The 21,048-nt window shown below is 37.7% G+C and overlaps 1 protein-coding gene across 2 annotated transcripts in view; it reads left to right on the top strand.

Annotated features, from left to right (window-relative positions):
* TMTC2 (transmembrane O-mannosyltransferase targeting cadherins 2) overlaps positions 1-21,048 on the top strand; it is a 233,768-nt gene that overhangs the window by 155,058 nt on the left and 57,662 nt on the right. For both annotated transcript variants that reach the window (XM_005519400.3, XM_088055777.1), the window contains exons 5-7: positions 6,037-6,122; positions 6,964-7,148; positions 8,772-8,850. In XM_005519400.3, coding sequence (XP_005519457.1) covers positions 6,037-6,122; positions 6,964-7,148; positions 8,772-8,850 — 350 coding nt within the window. The remainder of the gene's footprint in view (positions 1-6,036; positions 6,123-6,963; positions 7,149-8,771; positions 8,851-21,048) is intronic.

Genomic DNA, 21,048 nt, shown 5'->3' with positions numbered 1-21,048 from the left:
TTCTCAGTCTGACATAAATATTGAATATTCCTTTAAAATTATACTAGTTACTTTAAATTGAATATTCCTTTAAAATTATACTAATTACTGAAATGTAATTTTGGAAAATACAGTGCCCTATCAAAGATTAATTTCTTGCAATCAGCCATCCCTTTGCTTCTCACCTGAGGTATCTCATTTTGCCTGTACTGATAGAGCACTGTGTGTACAAGTTCGTTATTAAAATCATTTGAATAAGGTTGTGTTATGAATTTCCATAAACTTTACATTGGAAAACTTAGGGTATTATATCAATAAATGTGGATTTTAAAAAATGTTTCTGTTAGAAATTTCAGCCACTACTGAAGACTACCTATCCTAGAAAGTCTAGGATTGTAGTGTTTTGCAAGCAAAGTTTAACTCTGCATCCTTAGGTAAAAATCAATATAAGCAAAATTCTTCATTGTCTGTTGTTGTTAGGCTTTATACGTTGGAAAATGTTTTCCCTGCCTTTTAAGGGTGCTGGCATAAAAAACCCCTAATCAGAGACAAAAAACTCTAAAAGCAGCCAATCTTTCACTGGCAAACCTGTACTGAACTGTGGTTGAACCTTCCCCAGACCAAGTTCCTGGAGCAGCCACCTAGTAGGAAACAGGTCAAGGTTGTCGTTCTTCCTTGATAGCCCAGAGGTTTTATCATTCAGGATGTTAAGTTAAGAAGCAAAGAGGGTGTGTCATCTGGTGTCTTCAGTACTTGAATGTTGTTTTTCTCAGCTGTGAATGCAAACTTCTTGCAAACTTGTTTGGAATTAATCTCTTCTTTGCCAGCTAGTTCTTCCTCTGTCAAAGACGGCAGCTAAAATTTGTGTCTTGCTGTAACCAAAGATGTCTCAATAAAATCTTTCTGTGTTGACAGACTGGCTCTTGAGGTAGCACCCAAAGGTCACTGGTGGTTTCCTGCAGTGCAAAACTCTGCCCTGGGCACTTTGTAGGGCCTATAAGAGGGCCTTTGTAGGGCCATCGAGTACAGATGATTTTCAAAGTCATAGTTAGAGGTGAAAGGCACTCAGTGACCTAGCTATTCAATTACAGGTCTCAATATTTGAAATTGTGGGCACTTAGGGTCCTCACATAAACTTCCACCATTTTATAAAATTAGGAAAATAATGGTTTGTATCTGCCATTCAGTTTCCAAAAAGACCCCTCTTGCAGGAAGTTCTGTCCAGCTCTTTCTCTATATTGACTGCTGGGGCACATGAGAGAGAATAGGCATCTGGTTGGGGGACTGCAGACAGCACAGCGCTGCCTGTTGTCCAGAGGAGTGAGAAAGACAGAAGCAGTGCTACTCCTCATCCTCATAGCAGCCCTCCCTCTGCCCAGGAAATAAGGGCTGTGCAAGTTGATGTGGTCCTGAAAGGGTAGTATTCCCAACCAAACTGTACCAGTAACAAAAAAAAAAACCTGGGACTGTATTTGCTGACCAGTTTGCTTGCATTTGAGAAGCTCTTCCACAGATCTGGGAGAAGGAAGCAAGGTTACTGCACTGTCTGAAAGTCTAGAGGCTGTTTTTGGGGTGATTATTTAGTTTTGTTTTTTGGGTTTTTTTTACTACTGGAGTGATAGATTACTTAGTGACTTCTGCAAAAGAAATGGTTGTTGTCTGTGTGTTTGAGTTCTTACTGATTAAAAAGTATGTTTTGTAGTAGCATCCATAGCTACCTTTCTACCTACTAGTCTTTCACATGACAATGAGAGTTGCCTTAGGAAGCAAAGCACATCCACTCTTGCTGTGTGTGACTTGAGACACGTCTGTGTGGGGAATAAAAGAGGATTTTCTTCCATTTCTTTCTTTGTTTGCCAGTGCAGCATTTAGGTAGATGTAGTCCTTTGTAGATAATCCCACTTGAAATCAATGGGATGAATGTAGCTTGAGGCACGGAAGAACCGCAGTCATGGCACGGTAATAGCTTACAGGCCCTGTATTAGTTATTATAAACCAGTAAACAAAATTGATTAAACTGTTTCAGTGTTGTACCTGAATTGAAAATGTTATAAATGTTTCACTAACACGTTTGCTTTGACAATTGCAGTTCCTGTGTAACGTACTTAGCTGGTTTATGCCAGTTTTAGTCACTGAGGAGTTTGCTTTGTAAGAGACCAGCTGACTAGAATAGGACTGCCAACAGGAAGAAATTATTATGAAACTTCAGAAAGACCATAGACCATCTACTGCTTTTTTATATTCTCTGACTGCCTTCTGGTCTCTGAAAACATTTTTGTGCCATTAGTATTTAGTGACTTTCAGTCAAAACCAAAGCAAGAGGAGGAAGACAGGAAGATTTTTTTATTGTTTGTGATGCAAGATAGGTAAAAGTTGGCAGCTTAAAGAATTCAGAAAGGTTGCAAACATCTCATTTTGGGGGGGAAGTGTTTTCCTGCATGAACTAAATGAGCAATTCTATCTACAGAAATGACGTGCAGCATTTCCAGGTAGTGAGAACTTCTAATTTTTAAAAAAATTCTTCTTCCTATTTAAAAAACAGGATTCTGAGCCACTTCCTAAGTCACTTGGAGAAGTCTGCTACTTCTGCAAGCGGTCAGCACAACACTCCATGGAAAAGTAGCTAGAAGCAATGCAGGCAAAAAAAAAATAAAATCCTGCTGTAAGGTTCCGGAATCTTGTTACTTATGACAGTTAGAACTTACCTCCTAATTAATCCTAAATTATTTCATGGACAGTTTATAACTGTCCATTGTGTGTCCTAGGGTTTAAGTTGCTTTTTCTTTTCTGAATACTTCTATCTTTATGTATTTCACAGAATCAAAAAGTGTGTAATATTAGAAGGGACCACAGTGGGTCATCTGGCCCAACCTCCTTGCTCAAGTAGGGTCATCCCAGAGCACAAAGCACATGGCACAGGATTGTGTCCACACAATTTCTGAGTATCTCCAGTGAGGGAGTCTCCACAACCTCTCTGGACAATCTGTTCCAGTGTGTGATCACCCGCATAGTGAAGAAGATCTTCCTCATGTTCATTTATTCTTTCACAGTGCTTGTCTTACTAAACTATAGAAGCCACATATAGTTATGTCAGTAAACTGTCTTTGCATAGAAGTTGCATATTTCAGTCAACATTTTCACTTGCCTGCCTTCCAACTGGGAAGGTGAACTGGAGAGAATAAAAAGTTTTGGAAATATCAGCTTGAAGTAACCTTTCCTGTATTTTGTTTTTTTGTGGGAGCATTTTGATGGTTAGGCATTTTTATTTAGTTTGTTTGGCATTTTTAGTAACTGTTAAAAGTTAGAAGTGCTAGAAGGACTTTAAGGTTTTCATCGAAGTTTATCACTTGAACTTACTCTTTTGTATCAGGCATCCTTACTTCAGGGATGTTCTTTCCTTTGTTCATCATTGTGTAAGGAAAAAGGAAAGCTTTATGTTTTTGTAACCACAAAAGTTAGGTACATACATACTCAACATGTGTCAGTTGCTATGCTCCACCTCTGGATTATGTCCAGTGCTTCTCACTGTATGGATGCCTCTGTGGTCTTTCTACTCTTCCCCTTTGCCAAAAATCTCCAAAGAGCAGTTATCATTTTTCAGTGTAAGCAAAGAAGTGAAAGGCATGTCAAGAACAGATTTGCTCCTGGCTATAGTGGAGAGGAGCTTATACAGCTGAGTGCCCTGGATGCTGGGAGGGGTGAGATACTGGAATCTGCTGTGCCTGCGAGGTGTGAACTCCAGCTGAGGGATGTTCTTCCACTGCATCTAGAGAAGTCAGCTTCTTCCTGACTTTGTTTAACCTCAGACTAGATCTGGACACTCAAAAATTGGTAGTGTTTGTACTGCCAGAAGCTACAATGAAAATTAGTGATCAATCAGGACCAATTTCACAAGGAGAAGAGAGAGTTTCATGCCTTGGTAAGATTATATTCTTTTTCTTCTCCCAAACTCATAAAAAATACAAATAAATCACTAATTATTGGGTGGAAATCAACACTCAGTCCTTCATCTGAGCTGCTTGGGTTATATATATATGCGAGAGAGAGACACACACACTGAGAGACTGACAGTTAATGGAACAGCTTTTAAAACAAAAACATCTTTTGGAAGAGAAGTTAAGAAAAAACCCACCTCAAAGTCGCAAGTAATAAATCAAAAGTGTCAGTATTAGAGCATGTAGTGAATGCAAATGATTAATTTGTAATAATTGCAAATAAAAGTTCTTTTAATCACAAACCCACATATGTTGTGCATTTACCAAAGTAATTTGTTTTGGTGAAGTTGACCAATTACTGTATTACTTCTCTCAATATTATTTATTCCATAACTAAAATAAATAAGAATGGAATTTCTTAGATTAAATTGTTTCAAAATTGTGTGTAAGAATGTTTGCCTTTTAAAAAAAGTAAGAAGCAGCTTAAATGTCAGACCATCCACCTCATTTTTTCTGTTAATTCTCTTGCTATCAATAGCAAACAGGATCAAAGTACCATAATTAATCTTCCCTAAAGTAAGGATAGTATACAAAAATTTTTAGAGTAAACAAAATTCAGCTTCTAGAAAATTTAGAAAATGTTATTTCCATCCTGATGATCATACCTCTTGCTATTTTCAAGATACTTGACACTAGTTACAAACCTTGGTGGCATGCTAAAAAGTATCTTGAATGTATTTCCTCATTGCCTACTTTACTACAAGTACCTACTAAATGTAAGTTCTGTTAATATTAAAAATTATTTACTGCCTAATCTGAAGTTAATTGGGAAACAATTTCAAAGTGAGGTTGTATGATGCTGTTAGGCTAGTATAGAAGAAAAATATTATATATTCCTCAATTCTGTTAAACCCTAACCCAGTGACAAGAAGCAAACAACATAGGTGGTGGCTACTTCAGCCAACTGTCCTTCCCTTTTCGTCCCTTGAAGTTTACTGGTTTAACTGAAAAAGTTTTCTTGAAGGAAAACTTCAGGGGGAAATAAAATCTTCTCTGATTTGAGACTGGAGTTAAAAGAATTCCAAGCTCTTTGCAGTTCAAAAAGCTATCAGCAGATCAAAGCATAGAGGAAAAAAAGAAAATTGCTGTAGGTTAGGGAAACTACAATTAAATTGAAATTTAAGTACCACTACTACCTTAGAGGAAGAGCTGTGTTTTCTTGGATATTTTGAGTTCTATGACAAGGAATGTTTACCCCTGGATACTGAGGTCCGAGTCTCCACTTTGAAATGACTAATTTTTAAGAGTTTTTAAATCATTCTGTTTTTAATATATTCCTTATGCTCTTTAGTCTTCTGAAAAATAATGCTTTGGGGTCTTTATTTAAGCATACGTACAATGTACATTCATGTCCATGATGTCCACATCACTTCTCAGAAATTTGTTGGCACAATTCACAAGGATGTTAGTCTTAAAATCTAAATTAAAGCCCGTCTATTATGAAACTGGAAATATTCAGTATTCTTTAATACCTCTTCAGTTTGTAAATTTGTTTAGAGTATAAAGAATACAGGAAAAAACAGAACTTTTGTGGGTGCTTAGAACCTGTTGCAGTGAATAATCTAGTGAAGTTGCTCAACAAGGGGAGTCCTTAACATAATATGTGAAGGGCTGGGTGCTTAACTTCATCATGCATTTGAAAAAGACCTGCTTATTTCAGGTTAAGACAAGAGGCTAAGCTAATCATTAACGACTTGCAAATACCTCCATCATATTCTGTCAACTTTTTAAAGTCTTGCAGGCTAACATTTTCTCAACTGAGTAAATGAATATCCTGGTTTTCTTGGTTTCCAAGAAAGCCAAAACTATTCTGTTGAACATCTGCTTTGTTAAAGCCATATGGATGCACCTGATGTCTATGAATCTTTATACATGGAATCTTTATACATGGAATAATTTTCAAACTGAACTGTTAGTGAGTGCTTGTATCACTGAAGTACCAGTAAGCATATTTTTCTTTGTTACCCAAGTTTTGTTTTCGGTATTTGCTTTCAAGTTACTCTTTGTAGTAATCTCACACCTCACTCTCTCTTTTCTTTTTCTTTTTTTTCCCTTTATGCAGAGGATTACTTCTTCAGGAAAACAGCAGGTTTTCAGAGGCATTGCATTACTATAAACTGGCAATTGGTAGCAGACCCACACTAGCTTGTAAGTATTTTAATAACTATACAAGCTTGTATAATATTGACTACAGTTTTCCTAGAAAATTTTCCTCCTCTTTTATAATGCTTTCTTTTTTTTCCAGAAGCTTTTAAGTCAGAAAGCAAAAGGTGAAATTGTGCCCTTGAAAGCAGGTGTTTATTAGTAAACAACTAAATTCAATGTGATATAAGTAAGAAGCAGATAATGAATTAGCACTCGGCAGCACTACTAGAACTTAAAATGTTTCTGATCTGGGGTGTTGAGCCACAGACACTACTACTCAAATTTTCAGACTCCTGTTTTCTGTTTCCTACAGCCAGTCCCTGGTATTTATTTGAGTGAATAATACAAATATTTCTTAAGTCCTTTCATTTTTTCTTTCTTGCCTGGGGGAAATAGAGAATAATCATTCAGGTGTTGCCAGTAATAGGTTCCAAAATTACGTGTTGCTGTTTAAGATGGCTGAGACTTTTGTACCTTCAGTATTAATCTTCTCTGTATGTATATATGTTTTTATGTATATGTGTATTTTTTGTTACACTTCAAGCACAGGTGCTATATGCTTTATACAGTCCTAAAAAGAGGAACAAAATGGAACACCCTGCCTAACCAGTGATTCCTTCCCTACTTACTCAGTCTTTATAGTCACCTTCCTTCCTTGCCTCTGAATTTGTACCTTTTATATGTTCACATATATTACATGTTCACACACCAATGAGTGATCTATGTTATTCAAAACCCCAATTAGATGACTTTGGGACCTCTACCAGATACTACTAAGAATTGAAACAGTAGATACAGCATAATAGAACTCCATCAAAAGATAACATTTTTTCCCTCTTCGCAGCTGCCTATTTAAATACTGGTATCATCCTGATGAACCAAGGGAAGACAGAGGAAGCCAGGAGGACTTTTGTGAAGTGTTCAGAGATCCCTGATGAAAATCTGAAAGATCCTCATGCTCATAAAAGCTCTGTTACCAGCTGTCTTTATAACTTAGGAAAACTTTTTCATGAACAAGGACACTATGAGGTAAAATAACAGATTTATATATAATATACTTATAAAAACTTCATGTACAAATAATATGTACTGCTTCCACCCAGACTTTCAAAATAAATCACACACATGAACTGAATGAATTTCACCAGATCAAGATTAGCATTCTTTACAGAGAATATTTATTCTCTACAGCCACTGGTATAATGCTATTAATTAGCAGTGTGATGTTTTCATGTCAGAGTCAACATTAGCAGTGGTCACATCTGATATGTGTTAGTTCATTGGTTTTGGCTTTTTACCCATAGCTGGTATGCAAGGATAAAACCTGATTAAATGTCAGTCAACCTAAAGTGTAGAGGCATTATAATTCAAAACACAGTAAGTCCGTCTTCAGCTGGAAAAGTGCAATTATGCTTGCTTTTAAGTCTCCAAAAATAAGACCCAGTTGAAATAATTTAAAACTTCGGTGATTAGAATCATCCCACTGTGTGTTATTTTCAGATAACTTGACCTAAGTGCTAAAGTGGGTTGGATATTTTTAATGTAACAATAAACTGCCCAAGCCATCCCATCTCATTTACACATGCAACTGTGACTGTTGTGATTCCTCTCCATTTTCCCTGATGAACTTATCTGAAACAGGACATTCACTTGAGGTTTGACCTTCAGCAGTATTTGAAATAAATTGATTCTCTCTTTGCATTGTCAGGCATGCTTCAGAATAGGAGTTGAGTGGTTTTGATCCATGTGAAGTGTTCCTGACCATGACAGTTATGTCAGCTGTTTAAGATCAGGCATGCACAAGCTGGACAGATTCCCTGTCATCTGTCTGCTGCATCCAGCTCTGTCAGAAGGAGTTGCTAATTGGTTAAAATACAGACATCTAATACAAATACACAGAGAAGAGAGCAGCAGCATGTTGTCTGCACAGCTGATAGAGTGTAGAGTTGGAGTTCAATACCTACAAGATACAAGAGCTTTTAGGAATATAAAGCTTCAGATTTCTTCCTGGTAGTCATTGCAGCCTTCATGAGCTGTGACTGTGTGATGCAGAGCTAAAAGACGGAGCAGCAGGTGTCCAAAGTGGTGAATGAATAAATGCATGATCAGGTAATTCAAGGCACAGCATATTTGCAAAGGGATTCCAGTTTTGGCTTTCTTGACTTTATAGTGCATCTCATCCTTTCTGTGGAGCAGGCTTCTGTTGGGAGGATTATTATTATTTGCTTTGTTGTTATTTGGCAGTAGATAATGATTTCTTTATTTTTAGGTCACTTAGTGTAGTTAATCATCAGTGTCCTTTGTCTGCAGTTCGATAATACTCCATATTCTTTGACAGCCTATAGAATTTTATGTTTATAAACTCATCAGTCATTAAGAGGTATAAAAAAATGTCCTTGTTACTTTTGCCTGAAAAAGAAGTTGCAATATTGGAACTAACTTGATCTCTTGTCTATAAGCCTTACTGAATTTGGTAAAATTCAGGTAAAAAAAACTTATTAAAAGGAAAAATTTTGCACTTTCTGTGGCATTTTTGATGCTGATGTGTTTTCTCTATCCCTGCACCTTTCATTTGGGGAAGGAAGATAGATTGGTTTTACTTTACATGTGCTTTTTAAGTTGGCATTTTCCCACCTGTGTGTCTCTTTTCAGGAGGCACTTACGGTTTACAAAGAAGCAATACAGAAAATGCCGAGACAGTTTGCACCGCAGAGCCTATATAACATGATGGGTAAGTGCATTGTTGGTGCTTCAGAATGATATTTGAGGGGTCAGGGTGAAACAAAAGACCTTATCCAGGCAAGTAGTGCTCAAATTATTGAGCTAATAAAACCCCAAAATAATTACCTTCAGTACAAGCCAAACTAGGTTCAGAGCTTAAATGCCAGAAACTGCAATGCTGCATAAGGTACAATAAATGATGAGACTATTAGACACCAGATACCTTTAAGAGTGTCAGTGTAGCAGTTTTACATTTAGAATGCATGGATTAGTGTTTTTGTCTGCAGAATCTCTCAACCACTACTCTGGAGACCCCATGTGCCAGTGTGTGTAGGTGTTAGGTGTTGAAATGCCTTGTAAACCAACAAGGTGTTCAAACAGACCCACAGATACGTACTTTTTTTTAGGTTGTGCCAAAATCTTATTTTCAGCTGATGTACTTTAGTTTAAATGTCTACAATGAGAGAATTCTTATTTTTCTTCCAGGACCAGTTCTCTGTCCTTCAAAATTTTAAGAGTCCTTTGAGTACCGCAATAAACAAATAAACAAATAAAAAAATGAATTTATCTGTGAGGCGTTTTTTGTTTAACTTCAGTTCCTCATACTCTTGATCGCATTTTTATATGGGATACATTAAGCAGATAAAAGAAAGAAGATAATATGAATTATTACTTCTAGTACTCAGATCTGAAAACAAGAGGGCTAGTTCTTATTGTTACAGAGATGCTTGTAAGTGGAATTCTCTCTCAAAGTTCATGTGTTTCTGCTAAGCAACCTCAGTGCTTGGCCCAGTACTCTCTTGTTTGGGATAGAAAAGGATGTAAGAACCCTTGCTTTCAAGTAGTTCAAAGTGGAGCAATTAAAAATATCTGTGGAAGCAATTAGGATCAACAGGAAGCATATGGTGTTTTGTGTGGTTCTCCCCTGCCAATGCCTGGTGTACAAGGGAATATATTGGTTGATGCCAATTGCTTTTACACTGTTGTTGATTACTTATTCAGGAAAGGTAGATTTTATTTGCACCTTACAAGTATTAGGGCACAGGAAAAAGTAAAATTATGATTGTGACTGATGCTGTATGTTTGAAAAATGTAAATGCTAATGCTAGATTAAGTAGTTCTCTTGCCACAGTGACAAAGTATCTGATGTCAGTCTAAACATTTTTTAGCAGTTCATACGGTTCAATGGATAGTTACTTCTTCCTGAACACTAAGCTTTACCAGATTGATACCAATGGCTAAATCCATGAATAGCACAAATTGATTATTACATATACTTTTGTTCATTGTCAGTCTTCGTGAAATTATTGTTTTATCAATTTTATTTATCAGCACTTGCAGATCGATTTAGTGGTGGTATCAAAAATCACTACTGTGTGAATTAAACCTCTGCTTGCTATTGGTATCTTATAGTGACTGCTGAAATACTGCAGTGCTTCAGCAAATTCTCTGATGTTTGACTGCCTTTAGTGTAGATACATTTTTCATAATTCTGATGAAAGTATTCCTCAGAATACAAAATTGGAAAGCATAAACCAGTGCTGTTTCTAGCATGTAATGCTTGTTCCATTGCAAAGCAGGTTTGTGCTACCCTTTTTCTTTTCCAATGAACAGATGCTTTTAAAACCACTGTGATCCATAAGTTTATTCAGATTTTTCCTTTTTTTGTTGCATTTTTTAGGTTCAGGAGGCCTTTCTCAATTTCATTTGAAAGCACACTCTGTGATGTCCAAGTTCCTGGGGTTTGCATTTTTTAACTCACTAAAACACAAAGACTAGCTCAGTTCCTTGTCCAGGCTTGGCTCCTGCTATACTTCCTCCCTTCTCTCCTTAGCCCATACCCTGGCCTCTGCTTCCTTTAAGCTGCTGCCAACACTTCATGGATGTCCTGGTGGCATAACAAGACATGGTCAACTGATTGAGTGTACCTTAGCTCCTTGTGGAGCTCTGAGTATTTCAACTTTATTAACATAGCTTGTATTTGTATTTTGGTTGCTGTTGTGATGGCAGCTTTTGCAGGGAAGACAGAACTTGCTTCACACTGGTTGCTGAAGCGTTGCTTGTAGGTTATGCTGCAAAGGCAATCCAAGAGGCTATGTAAAGTTGGGTAGGGACCTGAATAAAATGCAGTGCAGCTGTATTAACAGGACTCAGACTGGTTTGTTTGAAGCTGTCCTGGATGTGTCTATGTAAGCCTACATGGCTGCATTTAGTCTCTCCTACCTGAGATGACAAAACAGAGCTAGGTAGCTATGCTTCTTTACAGCGTGGAGAGAAAAGCATACCTCTGAGGAGTAATGAAGCCTTTCTGATTTAGACACTTATTTAAGGTTATACACATAATCCCTGAAAGCATACTTTTCTTCTAAAAGAGCTGAGATGACTAACTTAGACCTAGTAGCTCGAGTTGGGTGAGATAAATCCTAAGTACCTTTTCAGTCATCTCTTCGCTTTGTGTGTGACAGGGGAACAAGACAGCCACATCCATTATCGGGAGTTCATCTGCTTTGCAGCTCACACGGTGTCACTGAGTATTTGAAGGCCGCCTGGAGTGCTTATTTCTGTTTTGATGTTCAAGACAAAATTATAAACACGTTCTCTATAACACTTTCTTTGATAAACAGCATTACATAAACTTGTCTGCCCACTTCTTGCCTTTAAAAGGGAGACTAGAGGAACTGAAATAGGCCAGTCCTGTATCGTGCGCTTGCAACTGCATAAACCTGACTGAGCTGTCACCATTCCTTGTATGCTCATTGCTGGGGAGGAAGGGGGAGAAACTGGGGAGTGCTCCCCATCTGTTTGTCAAGTAGCAGAAGGAAGTAGTCTTCCCTATCTCCTTAAATGTGGAAGAAGTCTTCACACCTTATCATGAAATCCAAGAATAGTCACACTTCGAGGATTATCTGCTATGGTTTTTATTGTATTGATATTGATGACTGTATTTCCAGTCTCTGGCAATCTCTTTGCTCGGTTGAGTGGCACACATATTGCTGCATATATATGTATGTCATACAAGGAAACAGTGCTTCCTCTAATTTTGAATAACTACTCATTCATGTAACTGAAAAATTTTTGGACGGTTTTCTTTCTCCTGTATGATGTACACGACCTACTTGAAAGAGAATAAACGGGAGATGAACTGCTTAAACTGAATCAGGTTTGAACTCCAGCACACTCTGAGTGCAGTAGCATTAACACTCCAGCAGTGCTAAGCCTTTACACCACCTGCTTTCCCTGTTTGTGTTGCACTTCTTTTCCTGTGCTTGCTTCTATTGGCCTTTTGCTCTGACAGGCCCTGTGACTCATTCCTCTGGTGTGTTAGTCTGCCTGACAGACTGTCATCCTTTAAAACACTCTGTAACTTGCCTCTTAATGGGAGAAAGAAGTATTTGGGCTGAAGAAGCAGGCATCCATTTGACTTTGCATTTTTTTCATGGTACAAAAGACAGGGCTGTAATACCAGCATCAGATGTTCTGAGTTTGTGCATATGAAAAAGTTGCAGGGAAGATTTTGGTCTCCTGTTGCTGTGATTTATTTTGCCAGGTGCACAACAACTCAGCTAAGGAAACCATATGTTTCTCTGGCATTGTACCAAGAAATAAAACCTTTTCTTTTTTTTTTTTTTTTTCCTTAGGAAGAACCCAAAACAGCTAAAAATTGAAACTTTAAAACTAGAATCAAAATAGTTATTCAACAAGCTGTATAAGGTTGGCTTGGTATTTATTTTCTGTATACCATATTGCTTTGATGTAAATTAAAAAGTACATGCTAAGGTTACACAGATTAATTTGCTTGGCATGGCAACTTGCACTACAAAGGCCAGAGTCCAGCTCAGCTGTATTAAATAGGTAATATATTTTGTTTAAAGTTTCAATTAAAGCCTGAGGTCAAAAGATAAAATGGTCCCTGTGGGATCTTGAACACTTTAAAGCCAATATTAGGATTGCTGAAGGATCAGCCTCTGCTCTAGATGTCTTTTGCGTTCCTTGAAATCTGATATTGTACAGTTGATTGTATTACATTGCTTTTAAAACCACACTAGCCCACCTGCTACAGTAATTCATACTCCTGACAGTTAAGTGGTGTGAAGTGGACCATGGAGGCTTTATTTTAATACCAAACTAACAAGAAAGATGGCGGGGTGGCATTGTTCAGGTTTAGATTGGCACAATACTGTCATAAAGATCAATGTCTTGATTGCACTTCATCTGCCCTTGCTAACTAACATCTGAATGTCTGTTTTCAAATGCACTTCAGCATTTCAAATGCCTTACAAGCATTTTTTATGAGAAATGCAAGCCACAAAAAAGCTAACATTGTAGGAATGAATACAGTTCATGATGCACAAAATTTAAATTTCTCCTTGCGAATCTGCCACATTGCACATGGACAGAAAACAAATCATACACAAGTGTACAGTCCAGAAAGGGGGAGCCAGATTTTACATCTGGTGCAGAGGTTTGTCTCATAAGTACAATGGCTTAGCATGCAGAGAGACTTTCTGTGTTGATGATTATAACATAGCTATCACTTTACTTGATTATGCTTTTGCGTGGATGTGGCTGTTTCTACAAACCTGTTAATATTGTTAAGACTCCTATCCCATTTGCCCCTTGTTCCCATTAGATGCTTTCTTATTGAACTATTTTGAAATAGTTTTTAGAACTCCAGGAAATCCTTTGGTATTGTTTTACTGTGCATGCTGAGCAACACTTAATTTATAAGATCCAAAGATGATTAAGCTGTGAAATACATACCCCACATCATCATTTATGCAGAGTATGGTACCTGCACTTATCTAAGCTTTAGTCATCTGTGTGCTTCCTATGCACCTCATGAAGTTTTACTGGTAATTTCTTACTAAGTGTACATTTCAAGTAATTTTTTTTCTTGTAAAACTAGCTTGGATGGAAAAAGGTTGTTTTTTTTTCTTCCATATGTACATTTTATTACATGTTCCATGGAAATAAGAATGGTGTCCTCTCCAGTGGTGATGGGAATAAAGTGCTAGGCTTCCTTCTCTCCCCCTTCCCACCCTCATTCTGATACTTTAACCCTTCCCCCTCTGAGACTTTGCAGGCTGTGGTAGTTTATATCAGGTGTCCAAAGCTAAGAAGCTAAATGCTGCATCCAGCTGGCAGCCAGTCCCTGGTGATGTTCCGTGGGGCTCAGTGTTAGGGCCAGTCCTGTTTAATATCTTTACTGATGATATGGATGAGGGGATTGAGTGCACCCTCAGTAAGTTCACAGCTGTCACTCTGTTGAGGTGAGAGAATTGCTGTGCTGCAGAGCAGTAAGGCTCTGCAGAGGGACCTGGACAGGCTGGACTGATGATGAGTCATGGCCAATTGTATGAGATTTAGTAATGTGAATTGCTGGGTCCTGTACTTGGGTCACAACAACCACAGGAGAAGGAGGGAAGAGTGGTTGCAAAGGAGCCCAGAGAAAAAGGACCTGGGGGTGTTGGTCACCAACAGCTGAACATGAACCACCAGTGTGTTCCCAGGCATACTGGCTTGTATCAGAAATAGTGTGGCCAGCTGGACCAGAGAACTTACTGACTCTGTTCTCTGCACTGATGAGGCCACACCTTGAATCCTCTGCCCAGTTCTGGACCCATCACTACAAAGAAGACATTGAGGTGCTGGAGAATGCCCAGAGAAGGGCAATAGAGATGATGAAGGGTCTGGAGCACAAGTCCTACAATAAGCAGCTGAGGGAGCCTGGCATATTTAGCCTGGATAAGGAAAGGCCTTATCGCTCTTTTCAACCACCTGCAAGTAGCCAGCTGGGGGTTGGTCTCTTCTGCCAGGCAACCAACAATACAACAAGAGGAAACAAGAAAAAGTTGTGTCAGGGGAGGCTGGATATCAGGAAGAGTTTATTCACTGAAAAGGTTGTCAGGAACTGGAATGGGCTACCCAGGGAGGTGGTGGAGTCACCATCCTTGGAAGTGTTCAAGAAGTGACTGGATGTAACACTTGGTGCAGTGATCTAGTTGATGTGATGTTTAATCAAAGGTTGGACTTTGGTGATGATTGATGTCTTTCTCAACCTAAATGATTCTGTGATTCTATGATTCTAAGTATGAATCTTCAATCTGATTGCAATGTCTCCTATTTTTTTAACTTAGCTTTGAGGGAATCAAGCTGGTTATGAAGATTACAGCAGTAAATTGCTGGAGATGGTAATTGATTCAATGTTTGAGAGCATGTTTGGGTTTGTTTGGTTTTTTTCCTCCCTAGGTTCCCAGATTTTCTTAGTTTTATATCTTTGGATTATTAATCTATATTTTAATATGAAATGTTTGAGTTTTCTTAGGTAGTAGTCTGAAAAAGTTGATTCTAAGGATGAAACACATTTTTATTTTAAACATGCAGGGTTTTATATGAAAATAAATATAATCATAACATTTGCAGACCAAAAATATGGTCCAATACTGAAAATGGACTGCAGGGATCCCAGTCAGGCATGATTCTAGTGGAAAGTGCTTCTAGTAATAGAGTTCTAAAGAAACCTATACTGGAATGAAAATGAAATTACCTATGTTGTGTGATCTCAATGCCTCTGTTTTTGTCAGTATACTTCTTTCACTGGAAGCCTTTGTACAGCAGGAAACAGCTGTGCAAGGTCCATGCTGCAACTGATGTTATTTTGCCCTTCATCTATATCTGTTTTCTACTTAGGTATTTTCCTTCAAAAGTAGCTTAGTGGTCTAATTAAATCAGATAAAGCTTTGCTTCAGCTAATTGAGGCCTATAAGAATTTGTTCAGCCAAAGTAAATGTAGATTGACTTCCATCCATCAAAAACCCTGATAATATACAATACATTCCTTGAAATCTTCAAGGAGATTATTCTGTAAAAGGAAAAAAATCGACCCACAATATGCTTGGTCTGTGCAGACCTTGGTGCTCACTATGTTCACATGCTTCAGCTGTTTCAGGGAAGATGTGCATGCACTGCATATTTATAACCAAAACTGTTAATCTGCTGCAGTATATCTTATACAACAGTATAGTATAACATCAAACTATGCTTCCAGATTTATTGTGTTATTTTATGCACTGGTACCAAAGAGAAAAAAGAGGGAAGTCATGTATCTAGAGAGGTGCATTTATGGTAAGCACATCTGCATCCTTGATTTGCACAAGAAAGCTGCATGGTCGCATTACCAAAGACATAAACTCCTCACATTATTGCGACACACAGGGACACAGACCTCTCCATCATTTTCTAAGGCAACTTGTTTATACTCCCAATTAAAAGAAATGATGGAAAGATTAAATTTAAATCCTGATGGAAAGTCTGTATTAGAGATTTTTATTTTCAAAGGGCATCTCCATCTTCCTTGGTGTTTTGACACTTGGTGTTTTGTCCATGTCAAATTTAATGTTTTCTATATTACAGTTTTACCATGCCAAAATTTGAGGGGCAGATAATTAGCATATATAAGGATGATGCAAGGCATATTTACCCTACATTGTCTCCTTTATGGAGATCATTTTTTGGTTGTCTTTTCAGCTATATCTTTTGGGTTCCTAAAAGAAGGACCACTGGAGGGACATATCTTGTTAATCTGAAAGTATGAGTACTGTACACCTGTGGAGGTACAGTGCTTTTACATCCACAGTTCTATTGTACTTTTTGATTAGAAAGTCTGGCATGCTCCCCACCAGTCCTTTGCTTGGTGTGACTACATGCATCTGAAACAGAAAAAACATGAAATCAGCAGATGAGAGGTTAAGCTAGAACCATGTAACGTACATTAATGTAAATGCTACCTAATTTTGCTTTTTAACAATACGTGGTATGTATTGGAAAATCTTGTGTCCTTAGGTTTATATTTCTTACAAACACATTCCACTTAGTTATCAAGAAAAATTTTAGCCTTTAGGGAATATGGCTGCTAGCAAGCTAATATTTTCTTAGCATCATTATTTAATATAAATATTTAATGTTTATTATGATTGTTATAGGGTTTTAGTTATTATTAATTCTGTGTTAATTGTTGTTAATGCTATGTTAATCAAATATATTTAATTGTAATTAATATCCTGGCGTGATTTTAGTGGGAGGTTTTTGGCTAGTTTATTATTTTTTTGGAATTTTGTTTCATTTTATTTTGAAGGATTATTTTTAAATTCCAGGGATTGTGAGGAAATTTGGTAAAATACTGTTGGTGAATGGTAGTTTTGCAAGTAGTCTATCTTTGAGGCAAATAAAATCCACTTGAGTATAGGGATTTTAATTTTGGTGGTGTAAATCTAGCTAAAAGGTATCCCATTGCAGATTTCTTTGAAAGTATTAATAGAAATGTTAATGTCCTTCTTTTAATGGTGTTTCAGTTCCATATTATGTTTTTCTTGCACTACATTAGTAAATGAGAATTACAGGTTATTAATCTATGATCTTTCTAGTAGAATAAAACAAGAAATGGGTTCATAAAACGCAGAAAATATTAACTGAACTAACCCTTGTGAAGCTGGAAACAGTTTTGAAATACTGGTTGGTCCCATTTTACTCTAGTTGTTTGTTGAATTTATTACCACCACTCATTGTGCAGGCAATGCCACACATGTCTCTGTTGATACAGATTAGGGACTGGAGATAAATGACCATTTCTATCTTAAGGTTTTCACTGCCATGAATTTCATTCTCTGTCATTGTTACCTCTGTTGAACTTTAGAGATCTGACAAGCTTTATTAATAAAGTGTCCATGTGTGATCTTTCAGATTTTTAGGATGAGATTTGAAAGATTTTGCAAAAAAAGCATTTGTTAAAGTAAATATAGAAATCTGCTTATGTGTTGGTTTGCATGTTTTCTGCCAGTGGACACTCTTGTTATCTTTCGAATGCCTAAATTGTTTGTGTTGCAAGTTTATAAGAATGCATGATTATAAATGGCAAATATTATTTTTCATATTTTAATCTCAGGCACTCAAATGCATCCTGAATTACAGAAATCAATCCATACATGTTTTCTCTGACATTTTGTTGGAAAATTATCTCAAGGTGGCATAGCTATTATTAAATTGCATCAGCCTAATGCATAAATTCACTTGATTGAATTAATGGTTCAGTTACCTGTTGCTTGATTCTATTCTGGGTTTTGAGTATGGCAGTGATAGGAGCTGTTGTCAATTTTCAACTTTTTCTTTTCTTCATTTAGAAGATGGAATTAATAACAGACCCCCTAACAGTGTTTCCTTCTGTAGTAATCTATGTTCTAATCAGTTATAATATAGGAATTCTTGATACAGGTTCCTTAGAAAAAAAGTGTTCACCTATATTATCTGCAAAGAGTCACAGAATCACATAATCATCTGTGTTGGAAGACACCCACAAGGATCGTTAAGTCCAGCTTCTGGCCCTGCACAGCACTGTCCCCAAAAGCCACACCATGTGCCCAAGGATATGGTTCAGACTCTTGAACTCTGTCAGGCTGTGACCACTTCCCTGGGGAGCCTGTTCCAGTGCCCAGCCAGTGCCCCTGAGTGAAGAACCTTTTCTTGATATCCAAACTAAACCTCCCCTGAGCAACCCCAGGCCATTCCCCTGGGTCCTGTCCCTGGTCACCACAGAGAAGAGATCGGTGCCTGCCCCTCCTCTTCCCCTCCAAATAAAGTCATAACTGCCATGAGGTCTCCTCTCAGTCTCCTCCAGGCTGAACAGCCCAGGTGACCTCAGCTGCTCCTCATAAGGCTTCCCCTCAAGGCCTTTCACCATCCTCATTGTCCTCTGTTGGACACTCTTTAATAGTTTAAGAACTTCCTTATATCATGGCACCAAGAACTGTCCCCAGCACTGGAGGTGAGGCTGCCCCAGCTCAGAGCAGAGAGGACAATCCCCTCCGTTGCCCGGCTGGCCATGCTGTGCCTGATGCCCCCCAGGACAGGGCTGGCCCTCCTGGCTGCCAGGGCACTGCTGGCTCCTGTTCAGCTTTCTGTCAACCGGCACCCTTTACACTATGCTGCTTTCCAGCCTTTCATTCCCTGACCCGTACAGCCCGAGTTGCCTCATCCCAGGTGAAGAATCTGGCATTTGCCCTTGTTCAGCTTCATATGGTTGGTGATTGCCCACCTCTCTGGTTTGTTGAGGTCTCTCTGCAGAGCCTCCCTGCCTTCAAGTAACTCAACAGTTCCTCCCAGTTTTCATCTGTGAAGTTCAGGGAAATACAGTTTCTTTCATTACAGTTTCATATTTAGATTGACATATTGTGGCTTTGTTTCTAGGTACGCCCACTCAGAAACATGCTCAAAGTTTTAGGAGTTTAGTTTGTGAAGTAGTTGAGCTCCTAAAACCTATTAAAAATTGAATTTGCAAGTACTCCAAAGTTCTTAATCTCTTCTTATATCAGAATCTATCACGAAAAATAGATGAGAACCTTGGATCTGTTTGATATTTGGCAGTGCATTCAGCCTTTACTACCCACAGATAATAGCGCCATCACTTATTGCTGCTTACATTACTCTTAAAGCATCTTGTTAATTGCTTGAAACTCTGCCAAGCTGTAACAGGTTGGGGTGGAATTTTCCACTTGAAGAAGAGAAAAGAACAATATGGATTCCTCATTTCCTGTATGCTAATGAAGCAGGAGCCTCTTGGAAAAATAGTATGCAATCAAATAATTAAACGTTCTGCATTAAAGCATGCAGCTAGGGAGAGGAGTTCAGGGGAGCATGTAGCTTGATTTTCAGCTTCTTCCATCCTTTCAGCACTTACTGACTTTGTTTTGTGCAGATAAAAGTATAATGTTATGTCACTTATTTGTGAGTGCTGACATAGTGAAAAAAATCACATGTGATATTCCTATCATAGAATTTGATGTTCATGTTCTTCTGGGATTTCTTACCTGTTTGGATTTTTTGATTTGTTTTTCTTTTTTTAAATTTAACCTGAGTTTTTTTGGAGGGAGTTGTTCTGTCTTTTTGGCCCTAAACAGCAGCAGAATTTTTTGAGTGCTTCTGTGTATGTAATTGCATATCAAGACCAGTGTATGAGTACAAAATGCTATGTAAATCTTTGATTTAGGAATATATGTAGATAGACAAGTATAGACACATAGACTCTTTTTCCAAACTGGGATGCAAGCCTATAAATACAGCAGGATTGTTTGAAAAAAAGTCTGTTTGTTCTTAACAATCATACTGGTTTCCCTTAGCCTTGGCTCAGCATGACTTCTCTCTCTGCATCATGCATATATTATCTGTGGTCTGAAGTTTGGTCATTTTGCATGCACCACACCCTAACTCCTGAAACGAAAAACTTGCGTGCCATATTGTGCCTGGGATTCTTCTCCTCTGGTGACAGACAAAGAAAAAAATGTGATTTGACCTTGACCAATTTCTTTTATGAAGAAAATCCTCCAGCCTCCGTAAATATTCAAGATAAAGTGATAAAATAGCTCCCATGCTATGAGTTACAACTGGAGGCTGTGACTCACCTGGAGACAGCCTTAGCTGATCTTTACTTGGGTCTCTTAGCTGTAGTCTCTTGATCCTCCAGTAGGAGCATTTGATAACCTGTGACTTCATAATTTTTGGAAGCTACTTAGTCATTTATTAGAGATGGATCAGCTGCTGGGATGATGAAATCCTGAATCTTTAATTGGCATTTTCAAACTGTCATTGACCTAGGCAAGGGCACGTTTATATGCAGAGTCCTTGTGAAAGAGCTGTGTAAGTCGAGTGTTAATCTGAAAGCTCTTACTCTTCATCACTGCGTACTTGTTTCATATTGATTGTTTCCAACCTTTGAGAAATTTGCTTCTTAAAGAAAGACACTTTCTTGCTGTGTACACTAAACTCTTTCTTAGAAACTTTATGACTACAATTATCTAATACTAATATATATATATATATATATATATATATATATATATATATATATATAAACATATAACAGACTTTCCGATATCCCATTCATATATTGTTCTTCAACTTTGCCTACCTCAGCCTCTCATTGTCAAGGATTTCACTTTGAAAAATGTCCAGCTTCAGTCATTTTGTATGTGATTTCTTAAGATTAGCAATTTTAAAATAATGGGTGCTATGTTTTTAATTTAAACAAGTTGTGGCAGATGACCTAATATAACTACATTCAGAGATTAGGTTTTTTAATATCTTGCCCATCCCTTCAATATACTTGCAGGACTGTTTTCTTAAACTTCCCTGCATTTTGAAACAAAATTTAGGTACTTGA

This window comes from Pseudopodoces humilis, chromosome 5 (genome assembly GCF_049639895.1).
Source record: "Pseudopodoces humilis isolate 2021_Gansu_Grassland_sample_001 chromosome 5, ASM4963989v1, whole genome shotgun sequence".
Lineage (NCBI taxonomy): Eukaryota > Metazoa > Chordata > Aves > Passeriformes > Paridae > Pseudopodoces > Pseudopodoces humilis.
This window is presented reverse-complemented; position numbering and strand designations above follow the sequence as displayed.